The sequence below is a fragment of the Gorilla gorilla genome, chromosome 4 (genome assembly GCF_029281585.2).
Source record: "Gorilla gorilla gorilla isolate KB3781 chromosome 4, NHGRI_mGorGor1-v2.1_pri, whole genome shotgun sequence".
NCBI lineage: Eukaryota > Metazoa > Chordata > Mammalia > Primates > Hominidae > Gorilla > Gorilla gorilla.
This window is the reverse complement of record NC_073228.2, coordinates 87,736,826-87,756,897: the sequence shown is the minus strand read 5'-3', so window position 1 is coordinate 87,756,897 and position 20,072 is coordinate 87,736,826. Positions and strand designations below refer to the sequence as shown.

Sequence of the window (20,072 nt, the reverse complement as noted above, 5' to 3'; positions counted from 1 at the left end):
TATATATGTACTGCTTTCCCCATATACCCTAAATATTTCATTAAAGGCTGTAGACATGAACATTATAAACACAAAATACGACATGTGCTTTTGCTCAGATAGGCCTTTTATATTTGTTTTAGAAAATCAATAAATAAACAAAACTACTTCAGAATCCACTTAAAAAGCTGGTTTTGGAGAAGTCTAACCCCCATCTCAGGCATTATCTAAAGCAGGTTCTAAGGGGCCAGTGAGCAGCCTGAGCAAATGCACTTCGATTAGGTGAAAGGTTGCTGAGTTTGTCTCAAACCCTGTCAATATTGTCTGAGAGAGAGAGCTAGCAAACAGCAACAGCCAAAAACAGTAAGTAAATTGAATTGCTACTTAAACAAGCATTATTGATATTATCCCTTTAAAAATCCATGAATTTATTTGCTGATGAGGACAGTCCTAAAATGCAACATAAGTAGAAGAGACGATCTGATATCTCCAGTAAGAAAACATTAAATCATAATAATAACAACTAACATAGAGCTTGGACATTTGACGTCAACTCTTTTAATTGACAGATAAAAAATACTTGACCCTAAAGCAGTTGAATCACTTCTTCATGGGTCACACAGCTAAAAAGTGGTAGATAAAGAAATGAAACTAAATTCTACCTTTCCTCCATTGTACCCATTGCCATATTTCCCCATCTATCCAGGATAGCTCCAATTTACATGTTACTGTTTTCCTAGTATAGTTGTAAGTAGTTATCCTGCTTACTCTGTGCCTGGTTCGATGATAAGTAATCCTATGACCACGTCAAATATCATATAATGTAATAAATATGAAATATAGGGAAAAGGGAAAAGAATAAATTATGTAAGAGTGGGTCAGAAAGATTTGGAGGTGATGAATGGATAAACAAAAGCAAGAAAGTAAAACAGAGAAAGGTTAGAAAGAGAATAGAAAAGTTAGGGGAAAACAGGATAGAAATAGGCTGATTTCAAAACATCGAGGAGAAAAAGGAATATAAATTTTTCGTAAATTTAAGAATGCAGGTTTCTGAGACATGAGGATCCTAGGTTCAGCCTCCCATGTTTTATATGCATGGTACAAATTCATGATTGAGATTTCTGAGATCTTTAATTAGAAAAGAAACCACAGGTAAACTGTAGAAACATCTACAGCTAAGTGATACTCCAAAAAGCAGTCATTTTAAATGATTTGCTCTAAATCTAAGCAGTTTGTATGTAAGTGGCTAAGGTATTCTTAGAGATTCCTTTAACAGTAACTGCAGGCATTGGCAAGCCTAATAAATATTAAACTGAAATATATGTCCTTATATCACTCAAATATGGTGGTATATATTGCTCCCATAAAAAACTGGGAAGTCTATGGCTGACTTGCTCATTTCTGTTTCTGCCACTGGATCTTTTTCTCCATACCCTGCCAAATCTTTGCAAGAAAAACTTGATATTAAACTCCATAACAAATATTGTTCTTAGAGAAGCCATGTTAAGAAATTCTTGGATCTGAGAACTATAGTTCAGTATCCATTTTGTGGTGACATTTTATTTCTTTAAACTTAGAGGCAGTATGCCAAATATTCACCATTTATTATTCATTTGCTACTTTTTTATTGCCCTTCCTCTTATTTTTGAGTGGCCTTTTCTTCCTCTGTATTTCACCTCTCTTACAATCCCCTTATATCTTCTTCCTGTTTTCTAATGCATTTCTACCCACTTTCCACCCATCGATAATTGAGCCCATAAGGGCAGTCGTATTGGCTTCAGAGAAGAGCAGTGGACCCAGAGTGATGCTTTGAGGGACCTGCACTGCCAGTCCTGCTGAAATCATCTAAAGTCCACAGCCAGTGTTAGATATTTCCTAGACCGTCAGTAAAATGACAACTATCGTAACCTTACAGAAAATAAACCAAGGCAAATCATCTTTTATAATGACAAATATATTGTTTAAATTGTTAACCATTTGTGGATGAGAATCTTTCTGATTGTACATTTTTCGCCTTGATTCTTATAAATGTAGCAACAATATAAAGAGTTTGTAAAATAAAAGGAAAATACCCATCTGCCTATTATTTTTAGAAAATAACTAATATGTTATATGCATTCATTTTCAGTGTTTTAAAGTAACATTTTTAATTAAAACACACACACACACACACACACACACACACACACAAACTATAGATAAAAAGGAAGATGAGGAAAAGTAGAGAGGAAAAATGAACATAAGCATGGTGTTATTTCCAAGAATAGGGAAGTCTCAGAAGCTCAAACCCACACCCAGAAGAAGAACGCCCAGTAATCTTAAAAACTTAGCCCAGTGGGTCTCAAATTTGAGCATGCATCAGGATCACTGAGGGGGAAGGAGACTGCTAAGTATCGATGGCTGGGCCCCATACCCCAGAGTTTCTGATTCAGTGTATCAGGGGCCCAAGAATTTCCATTCTCTAACAGTTTCCAAGTGCTGCTGCTGCTGGGAAGTGACTCCTGAACTCATTCCAAATAGCAGATTTATGGGAGGATTTCATCTGTCTCTGAGATGGAGATGTCCTTGATTCACTATTTTTCTTACATTTATCCATAACGATCAATCAAGTTTGAGGCAGTCCTTCCCAATTTAATAACAATACCTTAGTGTTTGTGATTTGTATACTTGTTCAAGAATACTTTCAAACCAGGGAGACATTGTCATTATTTCTATTTTGTAGGTGAAGAAATTGAGACCTGTTGTACTGGTTGTGAGACCTGGAATAGAGCTCACTTTTCTTCCTTCTGGTCTATGATTTTTCCCAGTTTGTCAGGTTGCCAAAGGATCAGGCCCAGGCTAAAGGAACAATAGGCTGCCCATGTCCAGACTGAAAGCTCACCACAATGGAAAGGTCTTGGCTGGACATCCAGTCCATGGCATCAGAAAAGCTTTTTAGCTGACTTGGTAGCTTGAACTTCACAGAACTATGCAATATGACAAGGAAAATTCCAGCTTGCATGAAGCATTAAAGGAGTTGCAAGACTGGCTAAGAGAGAGCCGACAGCACTCACCAGGGGACCCACGACAATGATAACGGTAGTTGGGAATGCTTCTCTGGGGTCACACTGCCCAGACTACCAGCTCCTTGTTGTACATGCTGGGTACCTCACCACCCTAAGACTCCACTTCTAGAGCTGTAAAATGTGTCTAACAACATATTTACCTCAATTGAGTTGTTCTGAGAAATGGCAGTTCAGGAAATATGTAGTGTTAGCTCTCAAGGCACATGAAGTAGCACACATGCCTTTCACTTGGTTTGATCTCCCCATTGCCTAATATGATAATGATAATGTAGTAGACACTTAAGAAATAGCAGTTGACCATCTTGGTATTAGACTGTTGATATTAGTATATCTGCATTTCTATCAAACTATTACTCTTTCACATTGGATAAGGTATATTGCTTCCAAATCATGCTTCAATTGTCAACAAAGCGGGACTGTAAAATTACATTCCTATCATCTGTCTTTGACTATGAACATAGACATTTCAGTTTGGATTCATCGTGAAGCTGGATGATCGAGCATTAAGATTTGTAAGGCTGTGAAAAGAGACCTTCAATGTGTGAATTGCAGATGAACTGAGAGCACTAATTCAGGAGTTGATAATAGCTGGTTGTGGAAAAGTCTCCCCGATTGTCTAAATTTTAGCTCATATCAAAAACTGCAAACTTTTACCTAACATACCTAGACATTGAGAGGAGGCATGATTACAAAATGCAAACAAGCAGGACTCAGATTTATTTACTCACATGACCACCTACTATGTCTGAGGTGTCCTTTTCTACTGGGACCAGCACTTAGACCCGTGGCACAGCCCTTGACCTCAATGACCTCAGTCTGGTGTGCAGCACCTTGTTTTATATAGCTTATTGCTCAGACACCTGAAGACTGTGACCCTAAAGTATACTTTTCTAGTTTCATGTCTACTGGTGAGATGGTTGTTGTGCTTACCAGAGTAACAAAGATAATTTCCATTCTCACCTCCCTGGATTGTTTTGAATCCAGCACAGGGTACTCTAAAGTATTCACTGATAGAGGCCTCTAATCACAAATTACTGCAGATGTCCAATATACTTGAATTTTTCAAAGATGGTATGTATCTATCTTTCTGTGTGTGCGTATCTCTGTGTATGTGTGCGTATCTGTGTATGTGTGCACACATGTGAACCACCAAGACTTTGTTCATGGTACTGGAGTGATATAATTAATGAGGCAGGGCAAATCATGTTAAGAAAAATACCACCTGACTGCCTTCTCAATATGTAAGTCTTGGGAAAAATGTTTATATTCATATATAACACAAGTCAAAGTCTTAAGATCATAGTTGTAAGTTAAAGAGCTTGAATTTAAAAAGGCAACAAAAGAAATAACAAATTAAATTTGCTTGAAGGCAAATACAGACTTTGCCACTTACTAGATGTGTACCTTCCAGCAAGATTACTGTCTGTATCCCAAGAAGTGGAAATATTTGTCTCACATTATTGTTCTAAGGAATCCATGAGCCATTGCAGACAAAATGCTGCTTATAGTGCTGGCAAACAGTAGACATTCCATGAAAGGTGTTTTTATCATTGTTTATTCCCCATACTCCCTCACAAGCACTCAAGATGTTTACAATTTTAAATTAGGTTGTTGGATAGTCAGTACTTTAACACATTGGAATGAACCCTTAGTAGTATAATTTTAAATACTATGGTATGGAATTAAAGGAGATACATAGATAGATGTGTCATATATTTTTAAGACGAATGAAATTCAAGATGGCTGCAGTGGTAGGATGAACAACTCTAACCTAGTGTGTGTATCATATACAGCTCCCTATAAATTACACTATGCATGACCACACTAACGTGAACATTAATTTAGCAAACTCTCCACCTTTGCTCATCTTGACTCCTCATCTAGAATGTCTCCTGTGTTTGATTGTTAAATTATACACCTTCTTTATACTCTCTCCTCCACAAGGCCCCTTCTCTGATTCCTGTAAACAAGCAGAGAGCATATCAGAACTCTGGTACTGTTTGTCTGTTGTTTCATATTTGTGTTTACAGTTATCTCAATTATATTCCAAATTCCAAAAGGCCACCTTTATATTTGTTCACCCAAAGCACAATCCTGGGCTGAAAATAGGTAATATTTTAAACTGTAATTTTGTGGACAAAAGTTAGTGACTACAAACAACCAACAACAACAACAAAAATAAGCATTTCAAAAAAGTTCTCAGAGGAACAAGGAAGTGAACTTCCGAAAATAAGACTAGTAAATCAGGTAGAATTTTGAAGCTAACATTCTTGGTTTCCTTGACAAATAAATTTCACAATTTGTTTGCTTATTTACCATCTTCTTTATGTGATATAATGAAGAAAAAGAAAAGATTTAAAGCAAACGTGAAAGACTAAAGCCATCAGCATCACAGTAGTGCACATCTTCACAGGGGAAAATACAGAGACGTGTTTCAGTCTCAGAAGAGACTTGGGGACCTTCTGTGAATAAGTGAATTAGGTTCTGGAGTAGAGGCTCTCCTACAAGGACCTCCAGGAACAGACTCAGAGCTCTTTAATAAGTATCCCAGGGAGTCAGGCTTTCTTGGAAAAAACAAATTAGTGTGAGAAGCCAGTACTGTGCAATTTCAGTTTTAAAAATAGCCAGTATTGTCAAGGCTGCTGTGTGCATGAGAGAAATAGAAGGTCCTTGTTAATTTTCGTGTCAGCTTCCATATTAAAACCGAGAAGCTCCACTGAAATCCTTGCCTGGCAAATACTGCAAAGGTTATAAGGTTCGTATCACTTAGAATCACTTTTGGTTCTTCCAATGATAAACTTTTGGGAGGGAAGAGGTTATGTCCCCTTTTATCACATTGGTCTTTCAATAAAGGACAGGCAAGTGATGGCTCTGCCTTTTTCACTTAGGACCAGATCTGTGCCTCCCTGTCTGTTTCAGCTTTTCATTTGCCTAATTGCCCTGGGAGGCTGGCAGGGACGTTCCCTGCAGCCGTGGATCCGCTGACTGCAGAGACCCTACCTGGCACTCTAAGTTGGTGCGTCAGCATTTTAGGTCGAAATGAATGAAAAATCAATCAGGATGACTGCAGTGATAGCGTGCACAACTCTAACCTAGTTTGTTCATAATTTTCAACTATTCACCATAGACCCAAGCAGTATGTAAGATGGTAAGTGAATCTGTAACAAATGTGCTGCTTCTGCTTAATCGGGCACTTTTTTTTTTTTTTTTGTCCTCTTTTCTATTTGGAACAAGCAAGTCTAACCTTCTTAGGAAGCCACATGTAAAATGAATGATGATGTCAAGTTTCATGCAAATATTATTTGCCCTGGCTTTAGATTCAGTTTCTAATTAGACCAAGTGATAAATACTCATATACAGACATAACACATTGCTGTTTTATTAACTTATGTTGCAAATTCAGAGGCTTACATTTTTTTAAGAGTGTTTATGTTTTTGCCACATCTCTTTGTTACTTGCTATAATTCTCTATCAAAACTACAGTGTTTTAAATTTCTAGATTTACAATTCTGCAAAGATAGAGTTAAACACTATTTGGACTCTGGCTACATGATGGTAGCAGGAATTGTTCAAAGCTGCCGTCTTCGGCTCTTAAAGGCAGCTACAGTAACTTTCTGAACAGATTGGGTTAAATATTTTTACAGACCCATTCTATGATGATAAGGCGGTAATAAGTTGTGCAGTGCAACACTCCAAAGGGTTCCAAATCTCACAAGCCTCTTTGTATGTGATGCTCTCGCAGTGAAGAAGATTCTTTGGGCTATAAAGATGAAGAGTCTACTTCTTCTGGTGCTGATTTCAATCTGCTGGGCTGATCATCTTTCAGACAACTATACTCTGGATCATGACAGAGTTATTCACATCCAAGGTAAGGAAACACAGCTTCTCTTATCAAAGCCTAATTAATTTTAAGTTGCTTAGAGTTGAGATGCTGGGCTAGTGTTTCTTAATTTTAGTTCTGCTGCATTGACTTTTTCTTTCTCTTTCTGCTAATTGGTGAACGTGTTCCCTGGCTTTTGAACACTATTGCATTACAGTAAAGAATTGGGGACAATTAAAGTTGAGTAGCTTAAGAATGTCCAGCTGCAGTGAGTTGGTGTAATCGTTCAAGGCTGTTAAGGGCAGTTGCTATCTTCAAGTAAAATGGAGGCCACAAAGTTCATTTAAATGCAAGTCAGAGAGAGAAAATAGGAAGTAAAACTTAGGATATAAGGTCATTCTGTTAGAGTAACTGTTTAATCATTAAGAGAAACAATATAAATAGAATGAAAATTAGACAAGCTATTGTCCAGGAAAGAGTAGTTTACCCTATTATAATCTGCTTCAGTTAAGCTTTAGCTCCTATAGACCAATACATTGCCCCTGCACATTTCTGTTCAGCTCAACTGATTCCTAAGCCTGAGAGCTGTAGCAGGATTTGAGGCTGCAGTACAATGCAGCTATTTCCTCAGTCCCAGCTTCAGATGAGGGACATCCTGCATTAAGAAAGCTGAACTTATGCAATAAGAGGAACAGTTCTCTCCTTGCCCTTGGATGCTGAATAATTAAAAAAGGAATTATAGAACTTAACAGTTTAAGCAGATGATGATAATTTTAGATAAACTCCATTGGGGTACCAGAGGCATGATAAGTTTGCTAAGAGACATAAAACTCTAAGTTACATCTTCAAGGTCAAAAGCGTAGCCTCAGTAAACTGCATTCACTGTGAAAAGTATGACTTGTGAAGGTCAAATGATAGTGTAAATCTGTCTAGAAGTATTTTCCTGTACGTATTATGACTACCAAAATAAAATTCTGAATTTGTCTATGTCTAGCTATTTTAGACACATCTCTTTTAGTTTTGTTTGCTTCCAACAGCTTTATTTTTTTCTCTGTTGAACTGAGAAAAGAAATTGTAATCATACATTTTACTCTGCAAGCTGCTGACTCAGCTGTTTCTGTAATATATAGTAGAATCAGAGCTGTTTCCCAAAGACCATATGATATTTACACATAGAGATTTCTAATGAGGAATAATACCCTTTTACCTTCTAGTGACAGAATTCTAGTGACAGAATTCAATTCAGCCAAAATAGTAATACCTAGTCGTTATTAATAATACCAGTTTTATATCCAATGCAATAGAAACTTAAGCCATGGTTTCAAGTTATTAGATGACAGATACCAAAGTTGTATTATGAATTGTGTACAAACCATTTAATGAAATTTGCACTCAGAGTATGAGAATAGTATTTTTAAAATGTACTAACATTTGAAAAATTACTCCTATAAGTCAGACTCAAGTTATCTCAGGAAGGAAAACTTCTGTTACTCCAGCCTTTCCATTCCCATCTCCTCTGTTGAAACTTAGTGCAAGGGGATTTCTGACCCAGAGTATCAGGATTACCCAGATTATTTGCATACACTGTCCACATTTTTAAAAAGGCTTGATAGTCCACTTCATTTTAATTGTAAATTCATATTCTTAGAAAGTGCAGGCTTGCCTCGAAGAGTTGCTAAAGAGCTTTCAAGTAATAGAACTATATTTGGCTTGTGGAAATTTAATGCTGAAATGTGATTTGGGTCATAGGATTATGACGTTATGCCCATAAACGAAATACCTGTTCTCATTACTTTTTTCCCAACAATTTTTTTGTGATAGCATTCAGATTGAATTTCCAAATCCCATAGTCCTTCAGAGAAACTGCTTCCAAGTGACCTTCCATAATTCCAGCTGTTTTTTATAATGCAAAAATAAATCAGGTAGCACAAGAATCAACAAAGCAGGTTACTTACTTGCTTCATTACTTACTTGAAATACTGCATATTTTCTTATATTTAAAACTTTTATTTATCAAGCATAGCCCAGAAGGAATTTTAGGGAGCTGAAATCCTCACAAATTTTTTGAAGAATTTAGTCAGATGATTAAATTAGCTATCTCAATCTCAGATTCTTGAATGGTACTGATAAGCAGTATGAGCTTCTGTTAGTGATGGAAAATAGTTGAAAATTCACGTTGCTGTAAAAATATCATTACTCTCTCCTATTTTTGATTAGATTTCTATTTTTGCACTCCAAGTTCCCAAGGTCTGAACAACATTGGGAAAATTGTGCAAATCAGCCTCAAATTTTTGTTGGCTGCCTTGATGCAGAAGCTCAACATTTTAATGATACATTTTTGAGTTCCATGTGTATGGGTTAGCTAATTGTTTTTCTGAAGGCCTCCTCATAATTTTGTTGTGGGAGGTTTTATAGAGGTATAGACACACACACAAAAAGTTTAATCTGGATATTAAAAAAGAAAGAAAGAAAGAAAGCCGGGCACGGTGGCTCATACCTATAATCCCAGCGCTTTGGGAGGCCGAGGCGGGTGGATCACGAGGTCAGGGGTTTGAGACCAGCCTGATCAACATGGTGAAACCCCGTCTCTACTAAAAATACAAAAAATTAGCTGGGCTTGGTGGCAGGCGCCTGTAATCCCAGCTACTCAGGAGGCTGAGGCAGGAGAATTGCCTGAACCCGGGAAGCGGAGGTTGCAGTGAGCCGAGATGGTGCCACTGCACTCCAGCCTGGGCAACAGAGCAAGACTCCATCACAAAAAAAAAAAAAAAACAAAGGTAAAAAGGCAGATGGCCAGGAAAGAAAATAGCAAGTGTAGACCCCTATGCAAGGTGTTTCTAGTGAAAAACATTTCTCTGGTAATGAGAAAGAAATCTCTCCCAGCTTCCCATGGAAAAAGACTTAGCTTTAGATAAAAATTTCACACACACTAATCCATTTCCTTTAATTTTTCATTGAAATAATTTGATCGTACAGGAAAGCAAACTTCATTTGTCCACAAAGTCTACTAAAAATATGCAATTAAGATATTAGCTTGTATATAACATATTGTCCTCAATGTAGGCAATAATTATGTTCTCAAATACTTCTACAGGAAGAGGGGCCACTGTTAATATCCTCTCTATACACTAAACTAATGGATTTTGTTCCTCATGTCACAATGTGGCTACTTTACTTTACTTTTAAATCCTTTGAAACTTGAGACCATTAGGAAGAGTTTTACGTGGAGTATCAAATCACACAGAAAGAATAATATTTATAATATTTGTATCAGGTCCAAAAACTTTTGTGTAACCTTTCAACTACCGTAGAATTTTAGAGATGATGAATACACTCTTTAAAATACAACTTTTTAGAAGACATTTACAGATAACAGAGAAATTTTATGACCATTTGCCTATTAACCAATATACAAAGCAGAATAGATGAACATGTAACTACTTGACCTTACCAAGGTCAGAGTCAGTGCTTCCTGCATTTGGTGTTCAAGCAGAGGTCTTCTGATGACAAGTTTCAGTCTTTCCTGTAATGCCACTAACTAGCTTAGACCTTGGAAAATTTACTTAATCTCTCCAAATCCCAGTTACCCCATCTGTAAAATCAGACCTAATGCCTGCTTATTCAATAGAGCTTTGTGAGAATTAAATAATATGTGGAAAGTGCTTAGTACAGTGCCTGGTTCCCAACAGCCGATACTTATCCAGGTGGTTGTTATTATTATGTTTATTGCTTCCTCCCTGTTATGGAAAATTGATTTTTAAATAGAAAACAGACTACAAATACTGGTCAAAAAAATTCATGCTTTTCAAAGTACATTTGTTAACAGAACATATCATCACCTTAATTCTAATAAAGTAAACATTTTATAAGTTCTTTTCTTTGCCTTCTTTAATTTCACAATTTAAAATGTCCCCATTCATATTATTACTTTAATTTTTATTTATTTTTATTTTTTTGAGACGGAGTCTTGCTCTCTCACCCAGGCTGGAGTACAATGGCTCAGTCTTGGCTCACTGCAACCTCTGCCTCCCAGGTTCAAGCGATTCTCCTACCTCAGCCTCCTAAGTAGCTGGGATTACAGGTGCCTGCCACCGTGCCCTGCTACTTTTTGTATTTTTAGTAGCAGCAGGGTTTTGCAATGTTGGCCAGGCTGGTAATTCCTGACCTCAGGTGATCAGTCCACATCAGCCTCCCAAAGTGTTAGAATTACAGGTGTGAGCCACCACGCCCAGCCTCCCCAGTCACATTAAATATTATCTGACCATTTTTACTTTCCTGGTGGAAACTAAAGTTCTCCAAACATAAGTAATATTTTCCCTTAATGTATTTACTATGTGAGCACAGATCCACTACTTTAAATTTTTGTAAGGCAGAACAAGAGGAACTCCCAGAAATGAAAACTGTGTCCTTCTATTTAATAAGTAAAAGTAATTGTCACTTTTGTCAACAAATAAAACAAGTAGATTTACTTGATAAGGAATTGCCAGAAGTTTATGTCTGTAAGTAGAAAAAAATAAAGTCTATCCAGAACCGCTGGCAGAAGTGCACACTCCTCTCTCAGCTTCACTGTTCCTCCTCCTGCTTCGTGTCCTGAACCTGCCTCCCATTCTTCAAATCTGGTTCAGTCCTCACACGGACTTCCTGCTAACATGCCTCCCTCCCTCATCAGATTGTCTCTCAGCTTTGTAACTAACTCCAACTATAGAGCAGTGCCAGGCACATAGTAGGTGCTCAATATATGTTTATTGAATAAGTGAGTGAACAAATGAATGATTAATGTAATGAGATACTTCTAAATTGTCACTACCATAATGAGCATTTGTTAAATGCTGCGACATCGCTGGCATTTAGCAGCATGTGACACATTGTGTGCACTTAATGAACATTAGCTAGATGACTGCTTTCACTCCGTAATGTTGGCATCAGCTAAATCATAGTTCACACAATTTAAGAACTTAAAAGGACTTTGGTAGCGATTGTCTAGACCAATCTTCCAATTCACAAATGAAGAAATCAAGACTCAGAGCTTTGCATTGCTTGTCCCAGGCTACCTGGCTGATAAAAGTCCGTTTATCTGGTTAACCCCTTCCTTTTCTTCAAATCTGAGCTTATTTCTCACCTTTTTAATGAAGTCATCCTGACTATTGCAATCTGTCCCCCTCTGGTATCCTAATCTCTCTCACCCTTCTTTTCTTTCTCTCTGTAGCACTGGCTGTATACTCTACTTATTTTTATGTAATTGTTTGTCATCTGTCTCTACCACAAGAATATTGAACAGCTTCATGAAAGCAGGAATCTTTGTGTGATGCATCCCAGTTACATAAACCCAACAACTGGCACATAGTAGGTGATCAATACGTGTTTGCTAAATAAATCCAGGACCAAAATCCAGTTGTTTTTTCTAATCAAGTTTTGGTTCAGCCTTTCCAAATCCCAGGGAAATATTTTCAATTCATGGAATGAGAAGCAGCAGATGAACAAGAGAATTATGAATTTGGGTTGCAAATTTTGTTTGGTCTTGTGCATGGCTCCCACATAACATGCAGCATCTGATACTCCATGAGAGTCTGCCAAAGACAAGTTGCAGCAATCTTCCTCATGCATGTATGCAGCTTTGAAGAGTATTGGATTTACATTTGGTCACTGCAATGCTATCCTGTTCCTTATGTAATAACTGCAGATTTGGCATTTGGTGGTACACAATGTATCACAAGGAGTGGGTGAATCTAATAATGTATGATCACAAACCATCTATAGAGCCAAAGTTTAATGGGAGAACTGGATACATGTTACTCTGTCTTAATTTTCTCTCTCCCACCTAAAACTTATTTAAACTATCTGAGTCTGTTTGGAAAAGTTACATCAATTCATTTTTGTCTTTTTGAGGCAGGATATCTTATTTGCAGCCACCAAAGCAAAATCTACAAATACCAGGAAAAATATCTACAAATATTTTATAAATCACAGGTGGAAATATACTTATATATATATAGTTAATAATTCTGTCTAAAAACTAATAGCTATAAAACATCAGAGAATTCCATCGTGGAATTATAAAAATTAGCACATCATCCATATTAGATGACTAAATCTTAAATTTCTTATCAATTTACAAGAGGGCATGAAACCAAAAATGATAATAAGAACATACAGCATTAAACATAGGCTTGCCATTTGATCAAACTTGGAATATCACCATATTAATATAATAAATGAGCTCAAAAGTAAAGAACGAAAGTACATATGTAGGAGTATACATACATATGTAAAAATACTCATATATTGCACCCATGCATATACACCTATAGACAACTTATTTATTCAACAAATGTGTTAGGTGCTTATGTAGCGGCATTAGGGATATGATGACAAAACATACAGTCTCTGCATTCAACAATTTATAGTCTAGTGAGAGAGACAGTCATTACTAAGAATAAAGAGCTATTAATCATGGTAACAGAAATATATATTTTCTTACCAACTTTGCTTCTGTCAGTAGGCATAATTGCTAGCCCATGTCCTAGTCTTCTTTGTATTTGTGTGTCCTTTTGAGAAAACAGAATTCAGCCATTTGCTGAACATTGGCCACCTCCATGCAAAACACTGGGTTATTCTCTGTGGAAATATAAACCATCTCCTCAGTGTGTTTACTGACAATATTATCAAGGCAACAAGCAAGCAAGAAAAAATAAAATAAGTGTTAAATAAAGGTGGAAATGTAGAGAAAAGAGTAAGTAGTTACCAAACTAAAAGAGCTTATTATTTAGAACTTCGATCTATATCCATTAAATTTTTAATCACTTAATAGAGCTGAACTCATAAAATACATCTTAAGAATATTTCTAAACTTGATATTGAAAAATCTAGAATGCTGAATTCTATGCTATTCTGTGAACTATTAAAACAATACAGTTCTATAATATTTCCAGGTATAAAAGCTTATATTGAATAATCTTTGCAGGTAGTAACAAATCCATACTAAACAGACATTGTTTTCTCTGTTTTATCCTTTGTGCTGAAATCAGCATAGTATGTGTGAAGCCAATGATTGTTTGGAAACTCTCCCAAATACCAAGAAAACCCTATTAAATAGTGACGCCTTTCTTTTTGGTTGCAGCTCTACAAGAACCTTGACTCAGCTAAAGCACTATAGCTTAATGGCTTAGTATTACAGTGATTTCAACATGATGATTCTCTGATTTTACCAAATATCAAGAAATAATAGCTTTAGATTTCTTTATTGATTATGTTCTTTAAGTGGAAAGTGGAAAATTACCATTTTGGAAGAGTCTTTTGGAATACAAACACCAAAATGCTAAGAAATTAAAATATTCAATCAAGAGGTTATCAAACTAATAGTATCTAGGGAGGAAATGAAATCGTTTTTAAAGCAATATTCTTATTTCAAAATGAAAACATTAAAAACATCGGAAATTATTTGAAATAAAATTACTTCAAAAATATTTAGTGTATTTTGTTTTGCCACAATACACTAGCCCTAGACTTGTCTGCCTTCGAGAATGATTATCAAGTAGTCAGTACAAATAGTATCATGTTAATCTTGGTTTAATTCAACATGTTGGTTACTTGACTTCACTGTTAGTCAGTGACTAGTCACCATGTCTAAGGTGTGTGGAGTAATATTTACATGCTCAGGGATTGTGCTGTGGAGTATACTGAACAAAATAAGTTAAATAAGAATTCTCTGTACCTTTTCCAAACACTGTCGACTCAAAAGAAAAACAGACATTTTGGATTTAGAAAACCCAGAAAGACCAAAATCCATCATGTATAAAATGAATGAAGTATGTTAGAACAAGAAGCATTTTACTACAGTCAAGTATGGAGATTAGGTAAAAAAGTAGGAACAAAGGAGAGTCCTATCTTATTTCTAAAGAGGGATTGAAAGTTTAAAATAAAAACGCCTTTGAAAACATACCCTTGAAGGGAGGAGATTTCCACTTCTAGCTGATTCTATTTGAAATGCTGCTTCCCTCCCTGCTTTAGCTTGTTCCTGGAAAGCATTGGAAATTATGTTGTCTTTTTGGCTCAGAGTTACTGAAGGGTAGAGAAAGAGCAGGTGAAAGGAAAGACATGTAAGTCAAAGATATGTATAATGTAGCCTTATATGTTACAAGATATATGACACAAATATATTTTCTTTCTAGATGACTATATTTGTTCAGAATGATTTCACGATTATCTATGACTAATAATATTGCTGGCAAAAAATAATGAACACTTTTATAGAAGGCTTTTTATTCCCTTTTTTTTTTCTTTTTGGTTTCTTCAGCACAGAAATGTAAATTATAAATTTTTAAATTTTCAAATTTTCTTCTCCAGTATTATATGGGTTATGAACAATTCTTACTTTCTCTTGAAAAATGTTGTCAATTATGCTGTCAGGCTTTAAATCTCCAAAAATCTGCATATGATTATTTTCATATCCTCATTTTGCTTTGTCTTTTATCACAGTCATTAACAAAGGGTCTTAATTAAGAGCTTAAAGTACCAAAGTACTAAAAAGCTGATTAGATAGTTAATGCTTCCTTTAAATGTTTCCATATAAACAGAATACCTGATTCTAAAAGATGCATATGGTAACAGCATTTTATAGAACTCCCACAATATATTAAAATCAAAGTGTGTTCCAAAATAAAGCTTCCTGAACTTCAGCCTTTTTTCTTATAACTCATTATTTGGCTTATGTGCATAATTGAATAAATAAATGAAAGCAAATGTACATATAAATAATAAATATAAAACTTTTTTTTGGAAGACACAGTGGCTCACATCTATAATCCCAGCACTTTGGGAGGCCAAGGGGAGCAGATCATTTGAGGTCAGGAGTTTAAGACCAGCCTGGCCAACATGGTGAAACCCTGCCTCTACTAAAAATACAAAAATTAGCCAGACCTGGTGTCTCATGCCTGTAGTCCCAGCTGCTTGGAAGGCTGAAGCAGGAAAATCGCTTGAACCCTGGAGGAGGAGATTGCAGTGAGCCGATATTGCGCCACTGCACTCCGGCCTGGGTGATAGAGTGAGACTAGGGCTCAAAAAAAAAACAAATGTTTTTAAGGGAAAAAAAGGTTGTGAGAGAGCACTGAGGGGGCAGTGGGCCCAATGGCGTTTGTTCGCCATTGAGGACGAGTTTGGGAGGTGCCCTCTAAGCAAGGACATCAAGCTGAGATCTGAATAATGAGTGGGAGACAGTCACATAAAAAACCAGAGGCAGAGCATTCCAGGGAGAAAAAGTAGAAAATGCAAATTCTCTGAGATTAGAATAGGCTTGATGCTTTCAAACCGAAAGAAGCCCAAGAGACTGCAGCCTGTCAGAGGGGAGGTTGTGCTTTCAGAGAGTAGGCAGGAGGCAGACCACAGTACTTTATAAGTGGTCCAGAGTACAGAGTTCAGACTTTGTTCCAAAATCATTTGAAAATGTTTAAAAGGTTTGTTTGAGCAAAGGGTGACATAATATGATTTACATTTATAAAAGACCATGTGAATAATGGATTATGGTGGGCCAAGAGTAAAGGTGAGGCTACCTTTTAGGAGGATCTTGAAAGTTCAGGTGAGAAATCATGGTGGCAGGGACCAGGATGGTAGCAGTAAAAAGGGATGCAGATGAACCAATTTGAAAAAAAAAAAAGTGAAGGAAGAAATGTCAGCAATTACTGATAGATTGGATGTAGGAATTAAGGGAAACAGACACATCGAGCTCAGTTGCTAGAGTTTGGCATGAACCGAAGGATGGATGACGGAGGCATAAACTAAATTGAGAAAGACTGGGAGAACAGATTTGGGCAAGGGAGGAGGGACTCAAGTTAGTTATTTGTCATTCAATATAGGACCAACAGGAAGACGGGTTTACTAGTTTCATGCTCAGGAAGAAGTATAATGCAAGAATGTTTTGGAATCATCGCACATAAGTGGTATTTATAACTATGGGACCAGATGAGATCACCTGGGGAGGGGGGATATGCAGATAAAGGGAAGGAGATGGACCTGGTATGAGTTTTGAAGACCCTCAATACTGACATGTGGGATAAAGGAAAATGCAGAGGGCACATATTCACTTCCCAGAGTCTGAACCTTGATCACTGATGTGTGGAATTACTTTTCTCATATGATTTTTTAAAAATTTAAATTAGTTGCAAGCATTTGGATATAGGAGATTTTTGCATTAAAAATGTATTTCTAGCCTCTGTTGAAAAATCCAAAGGCCTGCTATTTTTCAGCCTTCATCCTCTTAAGATAGCATCACTGGGAACCTGTATCTGCTGCCTGTTTAGAACGGGGCCTGTGCTCCCCACAATAGGTACAGTCTTTTCCACTCTTTATCATCCTCATCATGTCCAGGTGCTGCCTTCACTCCCCTCAGCCTTGCCCACGTGGGCATTTGTGTTTGACTTGCCTTTTGTTTTCTTTCATCACTAAACTTATTACCTGACCCATTGTAGGCTATTGATTCATGTTTATTAGATAAAAAAATCAAAGTTCCTTTTTATCCTCTGTTGCGTCTAGGATTGACTCCTGTGATGGGATTATTTCGATGTCTTCTTTACTAAGTGAAGACATTAGCCTTATCAGTATATACAACCAACAGTGTCATTCTACAAATTACAAATTACTTAACCTCACACTTCACCACAAAGTGGAAGTGGTCTGAGCGGAGACAAGTAGAGTTGAGCTCTATGCCTTTACCACATCAAGGCACATTTCCAACAATTAAGGAGTGGTAGATAATTACAGCCTAATGAAGAAGAATGACTCATGCTAATGTTTTCGTTTCCCCATATCCTTTGAAACAAACCTCTAATATAGTTAAAATCCTAGAGAGTATGTTTATATTAAGAATGTCACTCAACATATCCGTAAAATATTCTAATTTTATTTCATTTTCTTGTGTTCTTTAATCACTCTATAATTATGATAACCTGGTTTGTGTTTTCTAGGTCTAAAACATAAGAATTAAATGCTAGTTATTTATCCATAAATCTTTGATAACACAGAAAAATTTAAATTCTGAAAATTATTAACCAGAGCAGACAAGTCTAAGTTGACAAAGATACTAAGATTATTTTTACTTCTATAACAAGTTACATCAGAATTAACAATGATAACAATAGTAATAAATTAATATTAACATTTAAAATCACTTACTATGTGTATTTCTCATAAAAAGTTCATTACCTGGGTCATCTCATTTAGCACTCACCATAAGATGATATAAAGATGGTTAACCAGCTGGGCATGGTGGTTCACGCCTGTAATCCCAGCACTTTGGGAGGCCGAGGGGGGCAGATCACCTGAGGTCAGGAGTACAAGACCAGCCTGGCCAACATGGCAAAACCCCATCTCTACTAAAAATAGAAAAATTAACCAGACACGGTGGCCGGTGCCTATAATCCCAGCTAAAAGATGGTTAACTTCCAAAATTGAGAGAGGTTACATAGCTTGTCCCAGGTCACATGGTTGTTAGGTGGTGAGGATGAGATTAAACTCAGGCAGGTTGGCTCTTGTGCTCCAAACCCATACATGAACACACAGCAACATCAAAGCCTTTTCATGGCATCTTTTGCATGATGCAATAGGTAAAAATGGTCCCCATTTTATTCCATTCAATTTATATAACTACGTTTCAGAAGAAATAAAATCACTAAGAGAAATAAAGTTTGGTCTTGGGCTTTAGAGAAGCTTTTCTGGGCCGGGTGCCGTGGCTCACGCCTGCAATCCCAACACTTCGGGAGGCCAAGGCAGGCGGATCACGAGGTCAGGGATCGAGACCATCCCGGCTAACACGGTGAAACCCCGTCTCTACTAAAAATACAAAAAATTAGCCGGGCGGGGTGGCAGACGCCTGTAGTCCCAGCTACTTGGGAGGCTGAGGCAGGACAATGGCGTGAACCCGGGAGGCGGAGCTTGCAGTGAGCTGAGATTGCGCCACTGCACTCCAGCCTTCGCAACAGAGCAGGACTCCGTCTCAAAAAAAAAAAAAAGAAGCTTTTCTCACAGACCACCATTGTGATTCTTAACAGGGGTAAGAGGAACAAGGAATGGATGGCAACTGCAAATATACACATTCCACATCCACCCCAAATACAAACTGTCTGAAACCCCCAAGGAAATAGAGGAAGGGGCAGACAGGAATTGAATACTATAGATACAGGTAGATATAAATGTAGATATAGATGGATAGATATAGGCACAGGTATAGATATAGATGATATAGATATAGATGACAAAGACATAGGCATAGGTGGAAAGATAGTGATGTTTGTTTAAAAAGGCTTCTAGAATAGTAGTCCTGAAATGCACTCCTGTCTTGCTAAGAATCACTAGATTAGGCGATCCTCAAGAGTTGATGAGATGTGAATTTCTCAGGAACCAACACTTTCTAGGAACTGCCTTCTGGAAGAGCACGGTAAAGAAGACAGTGTAGAAGATAGAAGCTGTTTTGTACACCAGGCACATTTTAGACATGTAAATATTTGCTAGTAAGAGTCTACACGAGCTGGGCACTCACTATAGGCCAGGCACCAAGCTAAGTTTTCAATGTGAATTACTTCCTTTAACCCTCACAAGAACCCAGGGAAGAAGATGACTTACTTCCGTTTACTGATGAGGAAACTGAGGTACAGAAAGGTTAAGTGACACAATGTAAGAGATATAGTCCATATGCTTAACTAATACTCTATAACTGCTGAGAAAAGAAATGAAATAATGAATGTGGAAAGGCAGAAGCCACAAAGAACTTTATCAACAGAACAGAGCTTAAACTTCCTCCTCACACTTTACTTCTTCCTGCTAGAAAAAAAAAAGATTAAGAAAAGAGAATTAAGAGGAGACAGAATATTTATCAGGATATTATCAGAGTTTCTGGTGTACATCTCAGGAACAGTGATTTTTAAACTATGTTCAGTTGACTTCCTAGAGCTCCTTGGGGCCTCGTGATGCCCATCTCAAGCAGAGAGGCTCACGTTTATAAGATTACATGGAAAAGGTTTGTCTTAGATATCCTTTGCGGGGGCAAGGAATTCCACTGTTCTTGAATAACTTTTTTTAAACATTGCCATAGATAAACCTCCAGGCTCCAAAATAGTGATAGAATTTATCTTCATTTTTTTACTGTGAAACATGGATATGATCATAACATAGTATCCATTCATGATCAGCATCACTCAAAACAATACTATATTTTGGTATTG

The 20,072-nt window shown here is 37.0% G+C and overlaps 1 protein-coding gene across 2 annotated transcripts in view; it reads left to right on the top strand.

Moving 5' to 3' along the window:
• Positions 1–20,072, top strand: part of HAPLN1 (hyaluronan and proteoglycan link protein 1) — an 82,912-nt gene that overhangs the window by 40,747 nt on the left and 22,093 nt on the right. For both annotated transcript variants that reach the window (XM_019028627.4, XM_063706658.1), the window contains exon 2: positions 6,787–6,912. In XM_019028627.4, coding sequence (XP_018884172.1) covers positions 6,813–6,912 — 100 coding nt within the window. In that variant the 5' untranslated portion in view covers positions 6,787–6,812. The remainder of the gene's footprint in view (positions 1–6,786; positions 6,913–20,072) is intronic.